The sequence below is a fragment of the Fringilla coelebs genome (assembly GCF_963513975.1).
Source record: "Fringilla coelebs genome assembly, chromosome: 5".
Lineage (NCBI taxonomy): Eukaryota > Metazoa > Chordata > Aves > Passeriformes > Fringillidae > Fringilla > Fringilla coelebs.
Genome location: NC_140033.1, coordinates 53,785,836 through 53,803,394, shown reverse-complemented (window position 1 = coordinate 53,803,394; position 17,559 = coordinate 53,785,836). Strand labels below are relative to the sequence as shown.

At 41.6% G+C, this 17,559-nt stretch overlaps 1 protein-coding gene across 4 annotated transcripts; it reads right to left on the bottom strand.

Annotated features, from left to right (window-relative positions):
- Positions 1–131: 131 nt before the first annotated feature.
- Positions 132–17,286, bottom strand: NFYB (nuclear transcription factor Y subunit beta). 4 transcript variants are annotated; one of them, XM_084206201.1, is made up of 7 exons: positions 17,160–17,286; positions 9,045–9,138; positions 8,429–8,559; positions 6,557–6,754; positions 4,755–4,836; positions 2,376–2,455; positions 132–2,155 (listed from the first exon to the last, which is right to left on the bottom strand). In XM_084206201.1, exons 2-7 carry the CDS (start codon positions 9,136–9,138, stop codon positions 2,123–2,125), a joined length of 618 nt encoding a protein of 205 aa, XP_084062327.1. In that variant the 5' UTR covers positions 17,160–17,286; the 3' UTR covers positions 132–2,122. The 4 variants fall into 4 exon arrangements, with proteins under 4 accessions (XP_084062327.1, XP_084062330.1, XP_084062329.1 ...); XM_084206204.1 differs by lacking the exon at positions 17,160–17,286 and adding an exon at positions 16,480–16,773; XM_084206203.1 differs by lacking the exon at positions 17,160–17,286 and adding an exon at positions 16,445–16,481.
- Between the last annotated feature and the right edge of the window lie 273 nt (positions 17,287–17,559).

Below are 17,559 nucleotides of genomic sequence, written 5' to 3'. Positions count from 1 at the left end.
TTCTTCGGACCACATTTTTTTTATTTGGTATACCATAGCTACAGTACGCTGCAAACTTTTATTAGGAGAAAGGTTTCAGAGAGATATGGAACAAAGTGTTGTACTATTACTTTTACTGCTGTGGTTTCAGGAGGAGAATGAGAAGTTATGCAGTTTTGTCCCTGGCCCTCAGAAGGTGAGGGAAGAAGAAAGAAAAAGGAAAAACTAAGTATAGGCTTCATTGCTCACATGATGGAGTATAAACCACAAACTTAACACACTTCAACCTAAACTCACAGCAGAGAGGAGAGCCTCAAAAACATTGCCTGTTTCAAGCAAGTGTGTGGGATCACCTCAACTCGCTTTATATACATCAAAATGCCAAATCATTCCTAGTTTCTCCTTAGTTGGTATCACACCTTTTTTCCATTGCAAATCTGGGAACAGCAAGAACAGGCTATGCTAGCCTGAAATAAATGGAATAGAAACAGAAGGGGTTCTTGAAGGGATTGTGTTATTCAGTTTTACATTTAATGAGAAACTCCATTTGTTCATTGCTGCTGAAGAACGACAGGCTGCCACAAAGCCCTGAACATCCATGCAGACTGCCCAGAACACACTGGATCGCCTCCAGCGGCTCTGCTAGCAGGATGTTGACTGGTAGGAAACACTGCTCAAATCTCCACATGAAGTTTTTGTTTCGCTAAAGAGCTAAACCTATATCTTAGGTTATGCTAATTTCCCAATATTGAACTATTACTTTTCTTTCTTTTATTTTTTTTTAAGAAAAGACAAAAACCAGGAGGAAATCATATGGCAAGAGTTTCAAGGTGTGGTTTGCTTAAATTAATAACAGGTATGTGGAAAGATAAATAATATATTACATTTCAGTCCACTGGAAACAGTAAAAATACAGAAGGTCCCAAGATCCAGTCTGAACAAGATGTTATGAAAACCCCCATCCCTACCCTAATAGGCTAAGACATGGCAACAAAATTACCCACCCAATTATTAAAGAAACAACAATGTTACCAAGAACAGCTCACTAAATATACAGAACCACATTACCTAGGTAGAGTTTATTGCAAAACCAGGAAAGAGACAGCAAACCTGAAGTCTATCTTCCATTTCAGATTTGTATCACTTGTTCATCTGTCAGCCACTCATGCACATACACACCCACACAACACACAGCCCAGACACAAAGTCACTACCACTTTTGAGTTCCCACAGGCTCACAAGAAACGTTAAAACATTTCAGTAAAAAGTTTAAATGAGATATTTTACCACAAGGACTATAAAATCCCCCCAACCCTTGGATTTCTAAGTTTGGGATTCTAAAAGCCATACATAAGAAGGAGTTATTTCAATAGCAGAAAGACTACCTTAAAAGTATCAAAATAAGTCAAAGGAGAATTAATGCAACTGAAAAAATTTTAAAAAAAGAAAACCTGCATTGCACAGTCAGTGCTTTCATTTACACTGTTGATAAGCTCTAAACCTCTAAATGTAGTAGAGCATTCATTGGTTTTGATTAACATTTAATTCAGAAGTTACATTAGAAAAAACAATTGTAGCAATTTTTTTGAGCTGCTAGTTTCATGAGGAAAAAGTCCCTTTCAAAATCTCAATAAATAAGCTGACATGTCAGGTTAGTTGAGGTTGTCATGCAAGACAAGTTACATAACCAATACAAACTCAATCTTTATAATAAAGGCAACTTGCATTCAAAAATGAACTTTACCCTTACAATTTTATTCAAAGGGTAAGCATGAATTAACCCAGCTGTTTACCTGAATTACAAAAGTAACATGATTCAATATGAAAATAAGAAACTGTCTACAAATCTCTGACAGTAATAAATTGCAATATACAATGCATACAGGAGTTATACAGAGCAACAAACTCTTGTACAAAACAAAAATACTTTAATACCTTTAAAATCCAATTATTTCTTTAAAATCATCATGAAAAAGATTTGAGTCAGAACTCACACCTCAATTAGTCAAGCTTCTGGTAGCTACATTACAGCTATTTAATATACAAAGAGATAAATCTCTTCACCAGTCATTAAAACTGCCTCTTCATTAGAGTTGCACAGGTTTTTCGTCTCACGTTCCCAGATGGAAAATTTTCTTCAAAATCATGAGAACTGAATTTGTTGAACACCAGAGATCTAGAGAAAGAAAATGCAAGCTTACATTCCACTGCACGTTTTCTGAAGCTGCAGAGCAGTTCACAGCAAGCAGCCATGAATTCTCAGTGTGGAATGGCATGACAGCCACCACCAAAGGACTAAATAAAATTAATTCTCATCTTTCAGAACAGAGCAGCTGAATGAGTGTTTGGATTTTAGCAGCAGAAGGGAGAGTAGGGGACAAGATACAGGATCATACCTGTTGATAGGATGTTGTGTAGACCATAACATTCTGCTGTTGGCCATCTGTGGTTATTAAGCCTGCTGGCAACTGGTTAGCTGAAAGAAAGAGCATTTTAAAAACATTAGGCAGGAATGCTTGATATACAGAGCCTTGTTTGATGTGTCTGTCACCATTAAATAATTGTGGTCCACTCCAGGACTAGAGCCATTAATCTCCTGAGTTACCATCCTACACTGGTATATTCACACTTGTTACCTAGTGTTACAGGTGAACAAGTTTATTCCCATTCAGAAGAAACATATAAAATCCAACTTGATTTTGCTCTGAGAGTAAGCAGAATGTCCAAACCTGCACACAGGCAAATGGAGTGGAGCTCACTACCCTGACCATTGAAAAGGCCATCTCCAGCGCTCAGTATCCCAACAGGCCTGAAAAATTCAGTTGACTTTGTTTAAACTCAAAGTTAGCACTTGAGCATAGCCATCGGGGAGGAACTCAATTAAATCGCCGTGCTGCTTTATAAATAGGGATTCATCAGGGACTCCATAATATGGAAGCTCCATGGAAGGCAGAAGAGAGGAACAGGAAGAGGCAATGACAAAAAGTAAAAGGCACTGCTAGAGCCTGACATTGTACTGGTCAACTTCAGCACGTCCTTCAGGGAACACAGAAGAGCTCTGACTTCATGGAGGAAAGAAAAGGCCAACAAAAGGAGTAAAAAGTACTTCTGAGATACTGAGAGAAAACACAGGGAGTGATGCCCCAAGGTAGACCTTCACAAACATGTATGTTGAGCTCTCGCACTCTGAGAGGTGCCTTACAACTGCTATTTGAAAGCAAAGCAGCACAACTCTTGTACGGTAGGTTGTCACTGTAGCACATTTTCCCCTAGGACACAAATAACGAGGCTTTGTTCATGTAGTTACTAAATATAAACAAGATGTATAACCAATACAAAATTCTGAAAGCACAGCATAATCCTAATGGTTTTCATTTGAAAACTGGTGCTGGAGGGTTTTGTAATTAGATTTTTGGTTGGTTGGGGTTGTTTTTAATTTTTTTCCTTCCTCCTTCATTGAACAAAATTTCAATTGCTTCAGTTGCAGGCTAAGAGATGCATTAAGATTAGTGAGAGTGGCTCTGGCAGGTCCAAAATTTACTGCCCTTCGATGCGGACGTTCCATTATCCAACACAGCTTAATGGAGAGTCCCTGATCCAGCCCTGGCATGAGGCCACCACAAAGAGCTGAGGGTTATGCTACAGAAGCACAGCTATCACTGCTTCTGCTGCAGTGACACCATTATTCATTCCAGCCAGAGCTATAGCTGCCCCTGTGGAGGGAAAAACTGCAGCACTTGACATGATCAGTTATTTAACATAATTTTTTTTACTTTCCTTTAATACTGCAACATCTTCTTTGCATCCTTAATCCTGCCAGGACATTTCTAAAGTTGCTCTTTTCAAGTCACAGCAACCTGAAGTTTTTTCATAGAGCACTGTGAGGCTCCTAGGTCTGGAAATTAGGAAACTAAATCTAAATATTAGAAGGGACCCTTGCAATATTTAGATTCTTAATTTCCAGACAGTTTTATAAGCTCCTCTTCCAGGCTAGAAGAGACCCAACAAGACTGCATTGTTTTATGCAGCCAAAGTCAAACTGAGAGCAAATTATATTTCCAATCCTGAATAGGTCATTTTAGTCCTCAGGCTTTGAATTTTTGCTAGTTTGTGTTTACCAGTGATTTTATCACATACTTAAAAAAGTAAATCTTGTCACTAGATAGGACTAGAGCCGTGCTTCCTAATTCCTCTTCTATCAGGTTCAGCATTACCAGCCCGTAACATTTAAAGCCAAGGTGGAGACTACATGCAAGAATCAGCACCAACAAAATCAGTGTAAATCCCAAAAAACTGTCAGGCTTTAATCCACAGTAAAAGGAAGAAAAACTACACTGAATGCACATGATACTCCTCACTCTACACCTTCTAGCTGCCAACCTACGCATTCTTTTGAATGTAAGAAATATTAAGTTCTTTAGAATTAGACAAAGATCATTTTCTTCTCTGCCTCATTTCTCAAAGATGAGCTCCTCAAGTCACCAAGAGAAGTTTGTTTTACTTTTTTCCTCCAAGAGTCTTGGACGTAGAATGGATGGGGCCTAAATATGTAGCTGCTGGGGAAAAAGGGAATAAAAGGTTTGCACCTTTTATTGCAACCTGTGTTTACAAGTGTATATAAGCACTAATATATGCATTTATAAACTTTCCACAATTGACATGAGCTATTACTAGTCCAGGATGTATTCCTCAAGTCAGAATACTGATGCCTGATGGAAGTGTTGTATTTATAAAAGCTGTAGTAATAACATAATAAATTAAAAAGTATTACTCACTAAATGCTTCTTCTGTGAGCTCCTCACTTAGACCGTCTGCAGTTGTAACTGCTCCCCCAATTCCCTTTTCTCCTTTCATTGCCTAAGAAGAGAAAGCACAAAAAAAGCAGAAAAAAAGCTTGAGATTTTTTTCAAAGCCCCAGGAGCTCTAGCCAAGGTTTGAAACTTGCAGAAGAGTCACAGTGCTACAGCTGGAGCTTGAAATCCCAAGAACTGTAAAACTCTATGGGATTTGAGAATGTGCATATTACAAGAGTGTTTTTCATCTTAAGCATACTCCTGAAACAAAAACTTGGCAAACTAGGACTGTGTGGTTCTAAGAAAAGCTTTTCACCTTCTGCAGAAAGTTCAAAATCTGTGGTAATCCAGAAGAAGAATTTACAAGAAATCACAGAATCTCACCTACCAAGAATGTGCAACATTTGCTTACCAAGCACACACAACCATCACCATAAACTAAGAGCTGACATTTAAAACCAAGATGTGGAATTTCTTCTCCCACATCAAGGACTACAGCCAGAAAGGATATCAGCATAGAAAGCCAATGCCCTAAGTCATCTGCATGCAGTTTTACAAGTTTGAAGTTTGATGCTCTATGCTATTACATAAGAATGTCTAGGAAAATAATGCGGGCATAAAAAAAGATTCTCTGCAACTGCTTGCTGCAGACAAAGTACTCAGCTACAAAACTGAAGTATTTCACCCTGAAGACACCCTTGCTGGAATGGAGATTTAAAACTGATGAACAAAGCTATTTAACCCATCCATGCAATTAAAACCCAATCCAACTACTCTGCTACCACAGTATCTATAGTCTGTAAAATGGTCAATTAAGTATCAAAGTATCACAGACCCACTTCAGACTTATTTGGTAAGAACTGGAACTAGTTAGGCAACACTTGCCTTTTTAAAAGCACATACAGCCCCATCATAGCATGTGCAACTGCTACACAGAACTGGAAAAAGACAGCACACAGCACTACTCCAACTTTACATTACACCTCTTGTTACTCAGTTATCCAGCAAATGACCTTCTGGGAAGGGGAAACTTCAAGTGCTGTCAGCAAAACAAATATGGTTAGCAAGTCTGAACTAAAAAAATCTTAGGTTTACAAAACAAAGAAACTCAAAAAAGCATCCTTATGTTCTGCCAATTTAGACAGGGGAGGCAGACCAGAAAAAAAAACAAACAAGCAGAAGCAACTTCCTTTTTTGAAAAGGTCTAAATTGCTGAAAGGAAGAAAGTCACTTTCTGCTAAAGAAGGGATAAATTTAATTAACTGTTTGGATCACATATCTAGCATGTACTATGTATCAAAAGCAAGGGACAGGCTAAAGTAATAATTTTAAAAGCCCCATTGAAGCAGATAATTTTCCATGTGAATCATAATTCCAACATGAGAAAAACGTTTTTTTCTTTTGCAGATCTGAAGTCCAACCAACAATAGGCATGAGGCCAGTTCCTCAGAGGATGCAGTCAGTACATACTGACTGAACCCAAAGATCAAATTAAACATTCTTAATAGGCACCTTAAAGAGCCGAGCAATTTACTACCACCAATATATTAGAGAATTTATTAAGTTGAAAGCTTTAACTACTCTGAATCAGCAAGTCTAATCAAAATGCTTACTTCCTCCTTTTTCTCTTAACATCCTCTGGAATGCTTTTAAACATTACATTACTCCCTGACCAAGAGCTGTGAGATACTGTGCAAGCTAGCCATTATACAGTTACAACAACAGAGAGCTAAGGATAAACACAACCAGGTTAAATAAATGAGCAAATACCCTTGTATACCAACCTCTCTGAATTTTTGGAGGTATAACTTCAAAGGTTCAACATAGCTATCAAACCCCAAGGTAGACATGGCAAAGAGAATATCCTCTCCATTGATGGTCTTTCTTTTCTCTTGGTGACACCTCTCACTTGCTTCTGATGTTATAAAGCTGATGAATTCACTTACACACTCTTGTACACATTCCTTTGCATCCTTAGCAATCTAGTAAAGAAAAAAGTATCATAAAATCATTAATGAAGACACAAGATTTTAAAAAACTCACCACTAACCGCCCCAAAGAGTACACCAGATAATAGAGGAAACATCCCAAAACCTAATGATAATACCCATTTAGGCAACACCTGCACAGCAAACCACTGGATGTCCTCACTCCTCTATGTGAGACCAGCTGCAATGTGATTTTACCCATGTTTTACTATTTCAAGCAGCACAGCCAACAGCCAGGATCTTCTGAAGTCCTAAGTTCTATACAAGCTTTTACACCCATATGCTTCTTGCTTTGCTTCCCTATGTCTCTTCAAACCTGTTCATTACAATGGCACAGCCCACTTCCTCTTCTTTTTAAGAGACCTGGTAGCTCCAACCCCAGTCCATCACATTCCCACAAATTCAGCACTGACAAGTATTTTTATCCTGCCTAGATTCAAGGACTAGAATATACACCTAGCAGCCAGCCTTTCTAATGCTTTAGTATTCTGGTATAAATATACCAAATAAGAATTCAAATGAAGCAAGATATGCCCCTGGCAAGAATGAAGTAAGTAAATTTGATTACAGTTTTCAGACAGACAAAAATTGAAGCAGTTACTGTGTGCAGAGTCTCCACTAGCTCCTCTGATATTTTCAGACATGTAGGATGAGATTTTCAGAAGAAGTCATCAGTCAGCAGCTTCCCTTGCAGTTTTTTACAAAAAACCATCCAGATTTTTCAAGCTAGCTCTACATCCCATATGCTAAATTCTCAAAAAAAATCTCATCTTGATCACTATAAATTTATAACAATATGGACTAGGGTACAGTTTTTCACAGCAAAGCTATAAATGTAACATCCAGATCTCCAAAAAGCCCTGAACACTATGAAATTACAAGCAGATGTGAGTAAATTATGTCTTGCTTCTATTTAGAGTGATCTCCAAAGAGATCAGTTTTAGATGGAGGAAATGTTACTGTGGCTGGAATTGTATTGGAATACAACAGAGAAACAGCATATCATAGGATCCCTGCAAAGGTTTAAGATAAGCCAGCAGAATGATGAAGTACTTATACAATCACCAGCTCAGCAGAATGGATTAAAAAGTCTATTCTTAGAAGTAAAAAATAAATAAGGCTTTCAATATCTGGCCTTATCTGCTCCATGATATAAAGCAGACTTCTTAGGTCACTTTGGCATTTGGGTATGTGAATATTCGGGTTATGGAAGGCTAACCAATCTCTTTCGTTCAGGATAAGCACTGGATTTCTATTTCAGCCAAAATTATTCACTTATTCAAAATTTTATGCACCTCAATGAAAGCAGACTAAATCTCTCAAGAGAATTGCATAGAAAATATTCTTGGTGATTGTCATCAAGTCTGATCCTTTATGACAATTTCAGAGAACATGTCTTAGAAAAAGAAAGCTCTTGAAAACTCTATGGAGAACAGTTTTGGACACTCTGATTACAGCAATTACTAAAAGCATTCATAAATCTAAGAAAAATTGGCTTGGTCTCAATTACCTCCTGCTCCTGGGGCTTTTCTCCCTTCCCTTTTATAACACTTTTCTTCAATAAACCAGAATGACTTGGAAAAATATGTTGTTCTAATCAGCTCAAGTTCACTGAGAGGAAGGAATGAAACTCATTAACACACTTTCTTTACCAGAAAACAGTATTACCTTTCCTGTTTGGGGTATGGCATTTTTCATTATCCTTGCCACATTTGCAATTGGAAGATATATATCTTGTTCTCTGAAACTCTCTTTTGAACCGTTTGTATCTTCATGATCATTCATGCTGTCTTCTGTGTCTAATGAAATGAAGAAAAGTTAACAGAAATTATATTTGATAGACAGCAGGCAATAATTCAGTTTAAAATCTTACACTGAAGGATGAAGACCTTTGAAAACACAATGTGTTAACATCATAGAAATAATTTTAAAAATAGATGCAACATCAAAGTATCTTTATAAAGACAGTATTCTATCACATTATGCACAGAAGTGTACATGGCTGCTGATCAACAACCATTATTAATGCCATGTCAAAATAAAAACTGCTTCCTATAACGTCAATTTTTTTTGTCATCCCCTCAGGGTCTCTGTACCAACATCAAAAAATCAAACTCCCCCCTTTCAGACTGCAGAAAATGCTTTATACAGTGAGGCATTACAAAAACAATGGCAAATTCTTAGCCTGAGAGAAGATAGCAGAGAATGATACAAGAACTGGAAGAAAATTTATGTACACACACATATACAGAGAAATAGTAGAATTTGCTCTCTCACTTCTTACCATCGTGAGGCTGTATGACATAGTGACTGCCACCAATGTAATCTCCAGCAATTCCTAACTGAGAAGCATCTGTTGTGGAGCTGTCACCATCCATCTACAACCAGAAGAAGGAAACCTTTCAGGTGCGATTGTTACATCACTAAGTGCAGCTATTACTCAAACCCAGCACAAACTATGAGATCACTTTATACAAAGCATAAATATTTTGCTATTGGAGAACAGCATCCCCACTGTCATTAATGAGTTTTACTGACAGTGGAAATAGATCAGCTGTTTTGTGAGGCTTTTAAAAAAACTCAGCCAGAGGCACAGGCCATGACAGAATCATTTGGTTTATGTAGCACATAGCTCCTGTGAAAGTCTGACCAGAACGTGCAAGGTGTCTCTGAACACCTTCAAAACTACACCAGCCCCCTGTTCATTGAATACTTTACCTATTAGTTCCTACACAGAGTGCATCCTTCACTCACCTTTACTCTCCATGTTGGTTTGTCAAGCCCACTGACAAACTTCTAGCCAGACCGCGGGACCAGCTCTGCATCCTCATCCTCCCTGAGACACCAGTTACTCCTATGTGCCTTCTGAGTCACGTTTTAGCATTCCCTGGTCCTGCCCTGCCTCACTCTCTGGGCATCCTTTGGTGCTCTTCTCTCAAGGTTCTGATGTGGTGGCCAACAAGAAGACTTTTCATGAGGGTTTAGAGAAGGCAGTCACAGTTTAATAGGTAACTTAAATGCCAGGAGAAAAAAGGGAAGCCAAAAGAACCTGTGCTTCTCTCCTTCTTACTGACAAGCTACACACACGGCCCTGGAGAGGCAGAGCCCAGCTGACTTCACTCACTGACCCCACACCCATTGTGTGGGTACCTTGGTGTCTTTGAAGGATCACATGGTTGTTGTCAGCAAGACCACAGAATTCACTTTTTCACACACCCATGAAGAGGGAGAGAAGGAGGGAGGGAGAGGGAGGGAGAAGCAATGTTGTGGTTTTTTTACATCTACCCAGAAATATGAGCATTTAACCTCTCACTAATCTGCACTTTGCTTGCGGCCACAGGACTGAGTTTCACTTTGAAACCTTCAAGCAAATGTCCAGTGTTACATTTGGCCACAGGCGCACAAATAACACGAGCGCTGCTCGCATTCCAACAACAGCTGGATGGAGCCTTAGGAGCTGTTCAAGAGAAAAAGACTATTCCAGCTCTTCTTCATTGTACAGAATACTACACACACTTCTATAAAGAATTTCAGGTCCCTTTTGCTGGGCTTTTGTAAACCAGCTTCACTTCTTCCACAGTAGCTCTACCCAAAGGAAAGGCAGTATTTTAGGCATTAACCTTCCATGTGCCAGCCTTCACATAAATTCACTTTGTCCACATTTTGCAGATTCTTTGTGGGGAGATTTAACTTTGCTTTTGAATCTCCCAAAGGGTCTGCAGTTTGCTTACTCAGCTGACTGTAATGACAATGCAAGGATATCACAATCCTGCATGTTATGATCACCAAAACTGACACCACACATCATTAAGAGAATTGTGCCTCTCTCTCCCCTCTGCACTTTGAAAGAATTAAAGTTGTAGTCTGGTAAATCCCAAAAGCTACCTCCAAAATTAAGTTTAGAGTTTTCTGGTAGTCTTCTTCTCAGTTTCGGCTCTCTGATCCCTGCTGGAATTTAATTCAGGATCTCAATCTTTACCAGCCCCAATACAAGGTATTTTAAATACCTTGATCTTTCTTTCCCTCTCTTTTTTCAATCTTCTGTGAAACATTTCTTCTAAATTATTTCCTTCCTCCAGGGTTACAATATTTTTCAAATTTCTGCCACGATGTGATAACTAACTGGTTTCTGCTCACCTCTCATGCAGGCTACTCTGTCTGAATCTTTATTGCCAAGACCCAGCAACACTAAGAAATCATCTTGCTTTCATTAGCCCAGCTTGCTTTCAAAAGACAATTCCTGCTTGAATCTCTTTCAAATCTGTGCTGCATCTACAGACATTTTGGTCATATTAGACTAACGCATCCTCAAAGTAATACCTTTGCTTCTATTTTTTTCTGCGTGCATATTTCCAGATCTACTTACAGGATGTATTATTTCACCATTAGTGGGAATTTGTGTGGACATTTATGAGCACTATGAATCTAAAATAGTGATTAGCAAAATTGACAGGAAAAGGTTTACAACAGAAAAAGACAGATCTGACTCAGATAAAGAAAAGAGGCACTGACATCTTAACATCAACTGAAATTACTTCTGTTGATGTTACTTGAAGAAAGATTTTTCGCTGCCAGGACAACCTTGGGACAGAAGATTAGGGACAGCACTAACACCCTTCTGCATAATGCGCAGCATAACCAGGTTCTGATGCAGGCCCACAAGATAATTCATGTTGGAAGTGGCCATGGGAGGTCTCTACTCCAGTCCCTGCTAAAAGCAGGATCAGCTCCAAGCTCAGAGCAGAGCACTCAGGGTTTTCTCCAGCCACACCTTGAAGGCCACCACAGACAGAGCTGGCCCAGCTGCCCCATGAGCATCCTCCACAGCCCGGCTGACCACACCGTGAGGCAGGGAGGGGATCTCAGCACACTACTTCAATCCAAGTAAGTTGATGCAAGAAGTTCAGCCAGAGTTGTCATTCAATTCAAATCTAGATCCAGGCATCTGAATATAACAACTGTAATTAATATGCCAACCAAGTCACCCTACTAGTATTTCTTTGAGCCCAATGGATGACAAACGCGACCTTGCAGGAAAATGTGGCCACTGCTATCCTAGCCATCTCACAACAAACAGTTATATGCTCACACATTACAGTTTTTATTTCAGATGTTCAAAACTCCAGTCAATCCCCACATTATCTGATTGTCAAGCTCAGCACAAGTTCTTAACATATACAACAATGTTCAGAGAATGAGAAAACACTCTTCTCACTACACTGTTGCCCCCTCCTTTAAACAAACAAACCCCAAACAACCAATAAAACACCTCCAAAACCACAACACAAACTAAATTCTGTGTCCGTGAAGTTGCTCTGGAAAAGGCAGCAGTCCAATATAGAATAGAAACAACACCTTGCCTACACTAACTGCAGTCACTAGGACACTAAAAAGGCCAACAGTTCTTATACTGGCCCATTTAGTAGGAAGATCTACTACTTTAGATGGAAGTAGTAGATGCTAGAACAGGCAAAATCCTGGGAGACATAATCCTAAAAGGTTCAGGTGGGCAAGAATTTTCCTCTCAGATTTTGCTTTAGACTGCCGAGTTGTTACAACTTGCTTTAAGAAGAAGTATCCATTTGCAGATTATACATCACATTTGCATGGCAGTTTCAGCATGCAAACATTGTAGTGCTTTTTAATACAAGAGCATCTCCTACCTCTGTGTGGCTGCCAAATTGCACAAGGGAGGACTTCCAACACCTCAGTCTTCCAGCAGCAAGTGCAGTGCATAACTGCAGGAAGCAATTACTACAGGTTGTACAGCTATCTTCCTCAGCTTCCAGTGCTAGGAAGACACTGAAACTCCTCCATGCATATACATGCACTGAATAAAGACTGAGAGCTAAGCACATCAGAAGTGACATGTCAGTCTCTAAAATGCCACTATCTGATTTTATCAACAACCAGGGAGAGTAAACAAGTACAGGACATAAACATTCAGCACTACACTGCAAAAGAAAAATCTGAATACAGAGCAGCAGCACAATGCTTTCTGTTAGCGGTTTTCTGTTTGGTTTTTCTCTCTCTAATAATAAAATAATATTACAGGGATATAAAAACTACTTGATGCATGGAAATTAACCAATTAAATATGTTATAAGAGAAACATTTCAAGAGCATCAAAGAAGGTTCAGTGATAAGATGCACATGAATGAACACACAGGTTTACACTGACATTTGGTATAAATATTCTTGGGGATGCTTAAAAAAATTTGCTCCTGTCAGCTGCCCACAACTCAGACTGTTCCTATAATATGTCTATACTAAACTAATAAAACATCAGTATCTCAAAGTAAATCTTACATCCTGTTTAATCTTGTAAGCTCCCTTAAGAGCGCAGTCAATATCAGTGGCTCAGCTAAATTATAAATTAAGAATACATGCCCAAGCCTGCTAGCACTGAGAAGAAGGGAGTAAAGCTTAGATCAGTGTAAAAGAAAAAACAAAGAAGAAGAAAAAATTGAAGAAACATGATTTTTGTTTTCAGAATGAGGAAGTTATCTGGCAATGACTTACAAACTGCCCTCTTGAAAGGGAAACCAAAGGTCTCTTGTGATTTAAGTATTTCATGTGGTATTTATTCACCCCGTCTCCCAAAACTGCTACCCAATGAGAGGGGCAGTAGAAAATGATATGCAATGAACTGAAGCACTTGGTACACATTCCATGCAGTCATGTCTGCCAAAGCATCAGGACAGAAACAATAACTAAAGCTGTAGGTAGTAACCACATCATTCATTTTTCCACATCTTTTCATAAGAGATGTAAAGCTGTGAATCAGTACATAACAGCAGAGACACAGTTTTATTTGGGCTTTCTGCACCCTCGCCTGTTAAGCAGAAAGATTTTTCCATTAAAAATACACCTTTAATTTCCTTCTATTTTTCAGTGACTTCTGGGGATCCTAATTTCCCACTGAATTCTCACCTGCAGGTATATAAGAAATACCAACTGGTGAAATGCATTCATGGGACATTTTTCCAGCAGACACACAAAAATATAATGCTAAATGCCTTTGCACATAGCTAGAACAAAACCAGATGCTGCACTCCCTCTCCATCTCAGACTTCTCTAATCCCTTATATTCAGTTTTCCCCCACAGCAGAATAACACTGAGAAAAGCAGATTGATGCTGAGAGGACCAGACAGTGTCACCAAGGCTCATTAGCATCTGGGCTGCACCTTACCCTGGCCTACGGGGAGGAAACTTTCTCTTATGAAATCCAAAGAAGGTACTGCCACCTTTACACCTTCCCACTCCATGTAACAGTCTATCAACTTTACATCTTCTCTTACAAGCCCCAGTGCCACTGACCACAGGCCCCCTTCACATGGATCCAGCTCAGCTAGAGCAGCTGGTGGCTCCTTCCCAGGCTGGCTAATATCCACAAGCACTGTTAGCTCGAATATATATGGCTGGACTAAAACCTCATGCATTTTCATATCAAGAAGGAGAGGGTCAGTGATACAGAGCAAGCAGGAGAAATAGAGTTTCCACACTTTCTCTTTTTTGGCAGTAGAAGTGAGAAGCTAGAGGAGAAAATAAACAAGATGAGCAGAGGAATGGAGGCATTTTAATTGCTTTTGCAGAAGCTGGAAAAGGAAAGCAGTGCTGAATCTGCCTCCTTCCTTCAGCAACCTGACTGAAATCCCCATATTACCTTTCAGTAGTACGTTTTTGATACTTTTCTAGTATTTTTTGTAAAAAACAAAGCTTATCTGTTTATTAAAGCACCCATCCATAAATCCTGTCTTTTTCCTTTTAGAAGTTTGATAACATTTTTAAGTAGGTTATTTTTTCTTTGTTGAGGTAGTAACTCAAGTACACCAAGCAGCTTTTTTCCTCTAAAGCAACAGGGCAAGTAAGAGTTTTACAAAACTAGTTCAGACCAGACTGAACTAGCTTCAAACCAGACTATTCTTGGCCAAAACTGTTGAATTTGCTGATGCTTGCTTTTATTCTACCAATGTTATCTACCCATATTGTTTAGTATGCTTATGTATAGTCATGTTTTGATCTTTTTACAGGCATCCTGCAACTAAAACATCAGTTTCCAAATACTAAGTTTCTTCAAAACACTACTGCAAAACTCTGTACTAAGTCAAGTTTCTTTCTAAGCAAAATTTTAAAAGTGGAGCAACATTAGATTTATATTTGAAAGCACTAACGGAAAAACCTTGCAAACTTTTTTTAAATGTTGACAAAACAAGGTTCCAGACTTTCAAAGTTTCAGTGTTTAATGTTTCATATCTTGACATTATCTTAAACATTACTTTTCATTCAATTTCTGAACATTGCCTCGCTTCATCTAATTATTACCACAAATAAGAGTTAAGCTTTGAACTGCTGTGACTGTCAAATCCTGAAGTCTAAAGAGTTACACCCAGTGCTCCTAACTTCTCCCAATATAATGCCATGGCTGTAAATGCCAGCAGCCAAGACCATGTATAACCACCTGCTCAATGCATAGCGCAAAAGCAACTCACACAGGCCTCAGAAAGGTTCAGACTGAGCCATCTTGGGTGCCCTAGAGAACTGCAGATGGATCTTGCCTTTACATTGCAACTGTCATGCCACAGGCCACGTAAGCAAAGAAAAAAAGAAAGGAACCACTAGCTTATTGTTTAGGAACAGTATGCTAATGATTATGTATAGACACCATTTCTCCATTCCCGCAAGCCAATTAAAGCCAGACTCTGAATACTGCCCGAAGTGGCGCTTGCCATTTTCCTTTTTCTGACCATTTTGCCAGAGCTTCTTTTGAGAACGCTGAATTTATTTCTTTCATTGACAATAACTGCCATCTACCAAGATGCCAAGGAAAGGTTATTACATGTAATAGAGTCGATGAATGGGCTGAAATACAGATTTCTGTGTTCCTCATTGCTTAAAGATGTTCAGATCATTGTTACCATTAATTTGTCATCCCAAAAGCAACCAAAGCACACTAGGTAGCTTTTACCTGACAGCTCTTTTCAGAACAAATCTTTTTGGCTAAGCCTCAAAGAAACTGGTAAAGCTAAAGTTGATTTTCTACTGCTGCTGTACTAGAACACATGAATTTTTGTGGTTTTCCAATTGGATTGTCTATAGTATTGTTGTCAATAACCTCGATAGAACTCTTCAGGATCACCAACTCATAATTTCTGGAGGCAGCACAGTGGCTAGCACACACAGTTCTGCCCAAGAACACCTCCCACACACCGAAAAGTTGTGTAGACATTGAAAATGGCAGAGTCCCGTCTCTCTCCCATCTGTCATGCATGTCACAGGACAGCCACCCAGCTGCCTCCGTGCCACAGCGAGCCGATCGATCCCATTTCCTGATTTCATGCCCTTCAATGATGCAAACGCAGTTAGCGCTGAGGCACGGAGGGGACACCTTCCTCACCTTCCTACTTACACCAACAACCTCCGAGTCTTCCTGGCACCCAGCTCACATCTGTTCGAGAGGTAACTCGCCTGTTGTGACCCCTTGTTTACAAATGGCACAAGACGATGAGTCCTCAGTTAATCAGCAGCTTTACTGTTGGTCACCCTGGCTGTGATTTCCGCGCTGCCCGCACCTGCCCGGGGGCGGCCGAGAGCCTCTGCCGGGCCCCCGCGCAGCCCACTAAGGCCTCGCATTCCCGCCCGCACTGCCAGCCGGGTACTGGCACCACATCCCGGGGCCTCACCCTACGCTCCTCATCCCTGCAAAATACCGCCAAACCTTCCAGGAAATTTCGGTCCCGACAACGGCGCGGGGGGTCCCGGGAGGAGAGACCGGGCCGCTGTGGCGCCGCTCCCGGCGGCTCCCGGCCCAGCTAAGGACCGTGGGCGTGGTGGGGGCCACGGCCCCTCGCTCCCGCGGCGAGGGGAGGGGGCTCAGTGGGCGGACACAAAAGAACGCCGAGCCCCCTCCGCCCGGCGCGGACGCCACAAAGCTGCGGCCCCGGGGCACAGCGAGTGTGGCCAGCGCGGAGACAAGAGGGATGGCGGGAGGCCGTGTGCCCCGCGAGTGCCCGCCGCTTCTCAGGCGGCGGTGAGGGGTGCCGCCCGGCCGCGGGGCAGCTCCGCCTGCTGCCCCCACCCCTGCCTAGGCCGCAAAATGGAGCCGGAGCGGAGAGAGCGGGACAGCGGCAGGGACAGCCACCCCGCCGCCACTGCCGACAACCCCCCTCCCTCCCTGCCCGCCCTCCCCGCTCGGCTCCCCAACCGCGCGGCCCCCGCGGCTCCGGCCGCATAAAGTGACGCGCGGATGGTGCGGGGCCCGGGGCGGCAGCTCCGCACTTCCTGGTGCCCGCGGTGGCGGCGCGGCGGCAGCGCCGGGGCCCGGGGAGGGAGACGGACATTTCATTCGAGCCTGCAGTGCAACCGGTTACCAATCATTGGCCGGAGCCAGGCACAAACCTCCAGTGCGGCCCTGGTTGGCTCCCTCCGCAAATCGGCTGTTTGGTTGGACGGAAAATGGCTGCGAAGGAACCAGTCCCAGCGCGGAGCCTCGCTTCCCGCAGCCGGGCTGCCCTCCCTCCGCGCCGCCTCCCCGCCACTCGTGTCGGCTCTTCCTTTAGCGCGCCCCCTCCCGCCGGGCCGGCCCTGCCCGCCTCCTTTATGGAGCGTCTGGGTCGGGGGGCGCCGATCCCGCCCTCCCTGCGCCAGGCTAGGACACAGCGGCGGCCGTGGCTGCCACCGAGGCCTGTCCTTGCCACAGGGCTCGGTCCTGCAGAGCTGCTGGCGATTGTGTAGAGGGGCCTCTGACCAGGGGCAGCTCTTCCTGCGGCCTCGGTTTCGCAGAATCTCAAATGGGTCA